At 34.0% G+C, this 9,573-nt stretch overlaps 1 protein-coding gene across 1 annotated transcript; it reads right to left on the bottom strand.

The window, feature by feature from the left end:
• Positions 1 to 249: 249 nt before the first annotated feature.
• On the bottom strand, positions 250 to 7,784 carry atp6v0b (ATPase H+ transporting V0 subunit b). Its single transcript, XM_073848718.1, has 8 exons — positions 7,540 to 7,784; positions 6,728 to 6,776; positions 6,497 to 6,580; positions 6,136 to 6,213; positions 5,737 to 5,806; positions 5,180 to 5,231; positions 4,895 to 5,085; positions 250 to 2,509 (listed from the first exon to the last, which is right to left on the bottom strand). Exons 1-8 carry the CDS (start codon positions 7,607 to 7,609, stop codon positions 2,483 to 2,485), a joined length of 621 nt encoding a protein of 206 aa, XP_073704819.1. The 5' UTR covers positions 7,610 to 7,784; the 3' UTR covers positions 250 to 2,482.
• Positions 7,785 to 9,573: the final 1,789 nt, after the last annotated feature.

The raw sequence follows: 9,573 nt of genomic DNA, 5'->3' as shown, positions 1-9,573 counted from the left end.
CTGTACCGAGATCATACCGAACCGTGACGTCTGAACCGAGGTACGAACCGAACCGTGACTTCTGTGAACCGTTCCACCCCTAGTGTGTATATATATATATATATATATATATATATATATATATATATATATATACATGATGTATATATATGTGTGTGTGTGTGTGTGTGTGTGTGTGTGTGTGTGTGTGTGTGTGTGTGTGTATATATATATATATATATATATATAAAACAAATGAACACATTGAACTGTTTTTCACATTTTTTTTTATTTCTTCAAGGACAATTATGAAGTCTAGAGGATCCACTTGTACACATCAAAACAATGGAATCACCACATTAACAAATTCAACAATCACTGAAACAGGAAAAATGGTTAAGAGGTCATCTTTACCGCACAACTCCTGAACCACTAAACCCACAGACAGCCAATCCAGGTCCTGGAAGCTCCACAATGAGACCTAAACCAACCTCGCAGCATGATTCATCAGGAGTGGTTTGATTACAACTAGGTCTAAGTTGGAATGTTTTAAAATAAACACATGTCCATGTAAAAAAGAAAAGAAAAAGGAATGCATCTCTCTCCACAGATCCAGTGGAAATAATTCACAAGACCACAGTGCTTTACAGATGGAGTATGCAATTTGATTAATCATTAATATAAACAGACATTTAACAGAGGTTGATTCTGGACATTGAGGAATTAGTAAAATCATGTTTAGTATGTACCTCCACTTCACAAAAACAGACAGATAAAGCATTTCAGTAGAGCTAAAAGGCCAATTGATCTTACAAGTTTGGCTATAAACAGTGGTTCAGACTGAGTACTGTTAGATTTGGTAGATAACCTCAGTGAAGGGAAAACACCATATCTAATTATACAAGAATGAAAACAAGGCTGTGAGGGATAAATGGGCGGTTCCTTTAAATATTTTAGCCAGTGCAACACTGAAAATACATCTTCCTAAACATTTCAAGTGGACAAAAACGTAGATCTTGAAATCAAGTGCAATCTACAGCCTCGTTTTTATTTGTGTTTAAATATGGCATCTAAGGTCACACATCTGTTTGCAGTGCTGTTCTGCTATGAACTTGCTCTCAGATGAACATTTTCAGGATTACCTGATGTGAACAGCAAAGAAAATATTACATATTGTTCACAGAGTTTACAGTAACCTATGGAAGCTTGTTTCCACCATGGGTTAAAAAATACATTTCCATCTCTCACAATTCAGAGTTTGTTCTTACAATTATGAGAACAAGAGTCAACTGCTAGATATAAAGTCAAAATTGTGAGATAGAAAAATCACAATTACCTTTTAACAAGAATTACAAGATGTAAACTCAATTTTGAAGAAAAAAAAAGAATTGCAACATGTAAAGTGAGAATTATGAGATGTAAAAATAGCTTTATATCTCACAATTTTGACTTCTCAAAATAATGGGAAAAATTTTAAATTGTGAGATTACATTATTTTTTTTAAAAATCTGTGATGAAAACAAGCTTCCACCACAGTGTCCTGGGAGATAAAGACCACTTCTTGCTTCTCAAAAAAAAAAATAATAATAATAAGTAAACAAAAATCACAAGACAGGTAGGAAATACGGAATGGCAAACACCCTCATGCGTCACAAAAAAAACAAACAACTGCTTCTAATATGTACACACATCAGATTATTATATCCTCTCAGTTTTAACCAACCAGATCTGAAGAGAGCCCTACAAAGTGAGGGACTACACTGGTAGAAATACAATTGGAGATGCCTGGTATTATTATAATTTTTTTTTTAACTGTTTTCTCAAAGATAGCGTTTACTTGAATTCAGTAGCTACATGAAAGAACACAACACGTGAGATCAGATCAAGCACACCGGATACACCAGGCGTCATCACGCAAATACAAGAACATTCTTGCATTTAAGATAGATTTAAGAGAATACTTTACGATTTACACCCATCCAATGCAAAGAACCACACTAACTTATCACTTTTCTTGTACTGTACAACAATCACAGCGAACTATATATTGGAATTTGAGATGATTACAAACATAACACCCTATATCTCAAAACAGACCCCAACACTGGGTCTATAGACAGTCTGCTCTGTCAGCATATGCGGGATCACTCTTTATATTATTAGGCTATTTTAATAAATAAAATACCTTTTGATTTAAAAAAAAAAAAATTCTATCATTTAAATTTGATAGTATGACATCATGGAGCTATGGCCAAAAAACATTAAGTGATATTTTCAGAATTATGAGACGCCAAACTAAATGTGAAAGGTGTCAAAGATCTGCCTTTGACATTATCATGCACTCTTTTAAGACAAACTGGTGCACATACACTATTTCAATCTTCAGAAAACGATGGTTAAAAACAGACACAAAGGAAAATACATTTAAATAATTTACTATGTATTTACACCTCCTGTTTGCGCCAGCAACACAGCATCTTTGATCTGTAGGTTGTGTAGTCATCTAATCTCCCATTTTTACTTTCGATGTCTAAACAGAGAGAGAGAGAGAGAGAGAGAGACAATGTTAAATGATTACACAGGTCAAAAAAAACAAAACAAAAACAATCTGATGTCCCAGGACCACACAAAAAAGGCAGAGGATATGTAGCGCCCCCTTTTATAACAGAGTAGTAAGGGGCAGCACCAGGTTCAATAATCTAGTGCCTAAGAGATGTTGTATTAAGGACCCTCTGGAGTCACTGAATGGACTACTTCTATTTAGTTTACTTTGAATAAAACGTATATTCCTCACCCTTACTGTGTCAAGAATAAACTCTTTTGAATGAATAAAACACTTGGATAAGAAGAAAAATATCAAGGGATTACTTAAAATTGAATACAGATGAGAAAAGAAAGAAATAACAAAATCAATAAAACAAAGTTGTGAAGTAGTTAAACAATCAAATAGATCTTAAGTTTGATACAAATTATCAAAACAGAGAGAGAAAAAAAACAAATGTTAAATGATTACATGGGTCAAAAAAACAATCTGATGTCCCAGAACCACAGAAAAAACCCAGAACATACAGAAAATGACTGTGTTTTAATAGGAGCTCCTCTTGTGTGGCTGAATAATCTCAATCTGAATTCAAGTATGCATGTCAGATCAATTTACAGTGTGTGCCTGGAAATGGTGATAAAATATTTATTTTCCAGAGGGTGGTCATAAGTAGCTAGATGGATATTAATGACAAATAATTCAAAAGATCACCCTGCTGGAAATCTGATGGGGACGATGGTTTATGACAACACTGTTAGGTAAACTAAAGGCCTGTTCACACAAAGAATGAAATGAAGAAGTGAAACAAAAGGCTACAAAGACAAAGCTACAATACAAAGAGCAAAATAAAAAAGCATTTCTGTGATTCATATGCTTAAACGCAAGATACAACGCATGTGGCAATACAGATTTTACTCTCTGTAAAATACATGCAATCTGATAACAGTGACAACATATGAATAATGAATTTAATGGCAATAGTACTACTGTACTTTGAATGGAATAAAATAAAAAAATAAAAATAAAAAAATGGCCAAGAGAAAATAATTAATTCTTGTTCGCAATATCCACAACAAATATTCACTCTTGGCATGATAATGGCCTTAAAGGCCTTTTTTTTCTTCAGTCGCAAAGAAATTGAATTTTTTGAGGAAAACATTTGAATGGACTGCAATGGTGACCAAAGGGTTAAAGGTCCAAATTGCAGTTTCAATGCAGCTTTAAAGGGCTCTACACAATCTTAGCTGAGGAATATGGGGTCTTATCTAGTGAAACAATCCGTCATTTTCTTAACAAAAAAGTTAAAATGTATATACCATTTAACCACAAATGCTCATCTGGCACATAATAACGTTAAAAATGCCACATGCTGTTAGTTCCTCATCTGTGTACTTCGGTGAAAAAAGGTAGAGTAGGACAAAAAAAGTCCATCTCATTTTCACCTCCAACTTCAAAATCGTCCAACATCGTTGTTTTACCTTTTTTTGTAAAGGGTGTTTGACTATCTTTGAATATTCCTTTGTAAATACTGGGTCGGTACTTCCGCCTACGTCATGTGTGTGTGATTACATAATGCGTAAGGTCGAGCTAGTGTAAGACAAGCATTTGTGGTTAAAAAAATAAATGAATTAGTATTTTTCTTAGAAATTGACTGATCGTTTCGCTCAGCTGGGATCCTGTAGAGTCCATTGAAACTGCAATCTGGACCTTCAACCCGTTGCCCACCACTGAAGTCCACGATATGGAGAAAAACCCTGGAATGTTTTCCTCAAAAACCTTCATTTCTTTTCCACTGAGAAAAGAAAGACATGAACATCTTGGATGACATGGGGGTGAGTAAATTATCAGGAAATTTTCATTTTGTATATCCAAGTGTACGTCTCTTTTAAGACCAAGATGGCAATGACATTTAAATTTTCTTATTTATTATTTGGGTAATGTATAAAGACCACTCATGAAGGCCTAAAGATTTTAAAATAGAATGAGTAATAGAAAAATACATTAATAATTAAAAACAGCAATATGCTACATCAGCACCTCGTAGATTTTAAAATGTTTTAAATAATTAAAACTTAAAATGTCTTATATTTTAATATACTCTGCTGTCACTAGAAATCAATTGACTATGACTATAAGGTCATGCAAACAATTCAAGACTCATGATTTTCTAATGAAAGTGAACGACTGGTACTAAACTTTTTACATTACTTTAAGATGCTTTTATTTTTATTATATTTAAAGTAAACATTTTCAAAACACACATTCTGTTTTTGCTGTGCTATGCTCCATTTAGTGGACCTTGACCACAACAGCTCATATTAAATATTGAAAGGCTAGAAAACACATACACAGCAATTTTAGAAAACTACTTGCCTGCAAAATGGCTACGATCACTCCGAACAGTCCAATGGCACTGCCGAAAATTTCAACGATGAGGATCTTGACAAAGAGACTGGCATTCTGAGCATCAGCCAGGGCAGCTCCACTGCCCACAATGCCAACACAGATGCCACAGAAGAGGTTTGAAAAGCCAACAGTGAGTCCAGCACCAAACATGGAGTAGCCTGAAAGAACAGCACCAATGTGTCATCCAGCCGCTCAACAGGCAAAGGAAAATATTTCACTTAAGTTTACAAGCGATTCATGAGCAAAATGTACCTGCTTGATAGTTCTTCGCCCCAATAGTCTCTGGAGTCGTACCAGTGAAGTTCTAAATGACATGGGAAAAAAGTGTTGAGAAATACTGTTGTACACGTAATGCAGCAAAAGTGAATTTAAATGTTGTACAGTCAAATCAAAATTTATTCAGACACCTTCAACATTTCTCACATTATCACAGTTTATTTGCTATAGTTTAGAAAATGTTAATAAAATATGACAAGAACTCAAGAGTTAAATTGTGTCAGAACATCTTGATGTCAGATAACTTTGTTAAAAAGGTATGTAACAAATTTTTGGTCCCAAATTTTTATAAATTTTACTATTAGTCCACTGTATGAAGAATTTGTGGGTATAATATGTCACAGTTAACTTTATTTTGCTTTCCTCACTTACATAAATGAACTATAGTGTCCTGCACAGACTCAAAAATTATATCTTGTGTCTAAATAGTTTTTGGTTTGACTGTAAAAGCACAAAAATATGCTAAAATACTTAACATCTCTTTAGTACTCAAAGAAGTGTTCAAAGAAATGGGTCAATAATTTTTAACTTACCTCTGCCAAATTGCTAATGACAATTGCCATGATAATCCCATAAATGGCAACAGCTTCACAAAAGATAATGCTAGAAAAAAAAAGAAAAATTTAATGAACTGTCACCAAGTGCCAGTGTGAGCCAAAAAGCCTTAGGCAAGCAAATAAAAGCAGAGTTTACTAACAGATGGAATCGTATATAAAAACAACTGTTCATCTCTGGAAAAAACTAATGTGGCAACACTGGTGTTAAGATCCATAACTTAAAATATGACAAATACAACAATAATATTTTATTTATATAAATGCTAATTCTAAACCCAAATTGTCTCCATGTGATAGCAATAAAGCACATTTGCACTAGAAAAAAATAAAAACATAAATAAATAAACCTTAAAACATCAAGTAAACTGCAAATACCTGACAAGATTTTTGGTCTTGATTCTAGGGGCTTTGACTCCACCACCAATGATGCTGGACCCAGTGATATAAATACCCCTGCAGAATCATAGGACAAAATACATCATTTTCCATATACTTGTAACTCACACTATCACATTTCAAAAATACATCAGATATATTAAAAAATAAGCATGCAATATTCATTTTGGTGAGTGAGCTATTGATATAAAACCAGAGCTGAATGCATTTTTCTATGGAGCTCTTTTAAACAGTGCAGAGGAGGATATAGAAAACTGTACTACAACATGTCAAAAATTCCAGTATGTTTTTTTCTGAGCTGTCAACTTCTGTAAGAAACTAAAAAGAGGAAATGCCTCACCATGCAGCTCCAACAACAGACAGAGAGATGGCCAGGCCAATTCCAAGATTAGCCCACATAAATGGAGAAGTCTCTGTTAAAAACCTGCAACAGAAAATGTTAGGTTATCTCAACTTAATCTCATTCACCTCAAGTCTTAAATTAGGTCTTGCGAATAGCAGAAAAGTTACAATTATGAACAAGATAAGTCGTACTTAAATGTTTTGAAAACAGGTCTTACTGAACACATACCATGCTACATCAAATCGAAATCCAAGGTCAAAAATCGTATAGCAAATACCTGTAAAGAAAGAAAAAATGACTGGATTAGTAGTGTTTAAGTTAAGTGTCCAAGTTTAAGTGACGGAATTTCCATTTAAACTTAAAAACAAACTTAAACTCATTCCTCTTAAATTCAAGCAAAATTAAAAGCAGGGTAATATATTGCAAACTGGCATAATCTTAATAAATGGTATAATACGGACACACTTTTTCCTGCAGAATCATAGAGGATATGTTTGAAATCTCACAGTCATGTGAGAGCCATCTTCCTCATTTGGTCATAAAATCCTGTTCAACTACTTTATAACTACTATTAAAAAAAAGCACACTGGCTAGATACTGAACTAAATTTTGCTGCTCTCCTGTGCTATTACAACCAATGTGTGAAAATGAACAGATGGAAATACAAACACTACAGAAGCATTTTAACACCAGCAAACACAACACATTTTCGTCAGAGCAGACATATGTTCAATTCGCATTGACATTCTTCAAAATAATTGGTAATATCCCTATAACTCGACTTATAAATATTTACACCAATGTCTTATGACAACAGTCTTCAAAATGCCATTTAAATTAATATTTGACGTAACGTTAGTCGTGCTAGCTCTTGACAGCTAACGTCAGGTAAGGCAAACCAAATAATGGCTATCTGGTTAAAGAGACGAGAAAAGGAAAAGAATTAGAAAGATAACTATGTACGTATCAAGTAAACGTGATTCTAATAAGACGAGTGTGTTATTTATGTGCATATGTCAGCTGGTTTCATTAGCACTTACCGACGATCAGGATGGTTGACCAGAAGGCCAAAGTGACCCCGGTGTATAAAATTGCGTGCCCGTTCATCATCCACTCCACCAACAGCGCCAGTTTTGCTATCTAAAGATTCTCACGCGAACAATTCTAAAGCTACTGTGATGTTATTTTCGGTTAGATTGCTGTATTTCAAAGAGAAATGGATTCTAGTGAGCCCTTCGTAGCGGCGAAGGCTGGAAATCCTGCATCCATCAGAGGGAAAGGAGTCATCAGCTGATCATGTGACGAGCTCGAGTTGTGCACGTGACCCGAAACGTCACGCTTCCTTTAGTAACCTAAAGCGCTGATCTCTGAACAGGTCATAAATTGGTTTCTGTTTGATTGTAACTCTGACTGAGACTTATTTGGACGATAACTAATTAAAAAACAAGGAAGTATAACTGAAACATGTTCATAGAATTTACACTACCAGTCAGAAGTTTTTTGTAATGTAATGTTTTTTAAAGAATTCTTTTCTGCTCAGCAAGACTGCATTAATCGGATCCAAAACACAGCAAAAGCAGTAATACTGTGAAATATTTTTACCATTTAAAATAACTGTTTTCTATTTGAATATATTTTAAAATGTAATTTATAAACCTGTCATTTTAAAGCTGATTTTTATCATCATTACTCCAGTCTTTAGTGTCACATGACCCTTTAGAAATCATTCTAATATGCTGACAAACGAAAATTAATATACATTTTATTTAGCAAAGAGATTTATAATGTTACAAAAGATTTCTATTTCAGATAAATGCTGTTCTTTTTAACTCTCTATTCATTAAAGAAACCTGAAAAAACTTTTCAACAATAATTTGAAACAGCAAATCAGAATATTAGAATGATTTCTGAAGGATCGTGTGACTGGAGTAATGATGCTAAAAATTCAGCTTTGAAATCATAGGAATAAATTACATTTTAAAATCTATTCAAATAGAAAACAGATATTTTAAATAGTAAAAATATCTCTTTTTTTTCTCCTGTACTTTGAATTAAATAAATGCAGGCTTGGTGAGCAGAAGATAATTCTTTAAAAAACATTAAAACTCTTACTGGGTCATTCATTCTGTGTCAAATCGACCAAATTTTCAAAACTTCCCCAGCTCAGTTTTTAAAATTTACTAATATTTTTTTCTGAGGAAAGTTACACATATACAGGTGCATCTCAATAAATTAGAATGTCTTGGAAAAGTTCATTTATTTCAGTAATTCAACTCAAATTGTGAAACTCATGTATTAAATAAAACTCATGTATTAAAACGCACACAGATTGAAGAAGTTTAAGTCTTTGGTTATTTTAATTGTGATGATTTGGCTCACATTTAACAAAAACCCACCAATTCGCTATCTCAACAAATTAGAATATGGTGACATGCCAATCAGCTAATCAACTCAAAGGACCTGCAAAGGTTTCCTGAGCCTTCAAAATAGTCTCTCAGTTTGGTTCACTAGACTACACAATCATGGGGAAGACTGCTGATCTGACAGTTGTCCAGAAGACAATCATTGACACCCTTCACAAGGAGGATAAGCCACAAACATTCATTGCCAAAGAAGCTGGCTGTTCACAGAGTGCTGTATCCAAGCATGTTATCAGAAAGTTGAGTGGAAGGAAAAAATGTGAAAGAAAAAGATGCACAGCCAACAGAGAGAACCGCAGCCTTGAGAGGCTTGTCAAGCAAAATCGATTCAAGAATTTGGGTGAACTTCACAAGGAATGGACTGAGGCTGTGGTCAAGGCATCAAGAGCCACCACACACAGACGTGTCAAGGAATTTGGCTACAGTTGCCATATTCCTCTTGTTAAGCCACTCCTGAATCGCAGACAATGTAAGAGGCATCTTAACTGGGCTAAGGAGAAGAAGAAATGGACTGTTGCCAATTTACTAAAAATGTTTTTTTTTATTGGTCTTATGAAGTATTCTGATTTGTTGAGAAAGTGAATTGGTGTTTTTTTGTTAAATGTGAGCCAAATCATCACAATTAAAAGAACCAAAGATTTAAACTACTTAAGT

Source organism: Garra rufa, chromosome 10 (assembly GCF_049309525.1).
Source record: "Garra rufa chromosome 10, GarRuf1.0, whole genome shotgun sequence".
Classification (NCBI taxonomy): Eukaryota; Metazoa; Chordata; class Actinopteri; order Cypriniformes; family Cyprinidae; genus Garra; species Garra rufa.
This window is presented reverse-complemented; position numbering and strand designations above follow the sequence as displayed.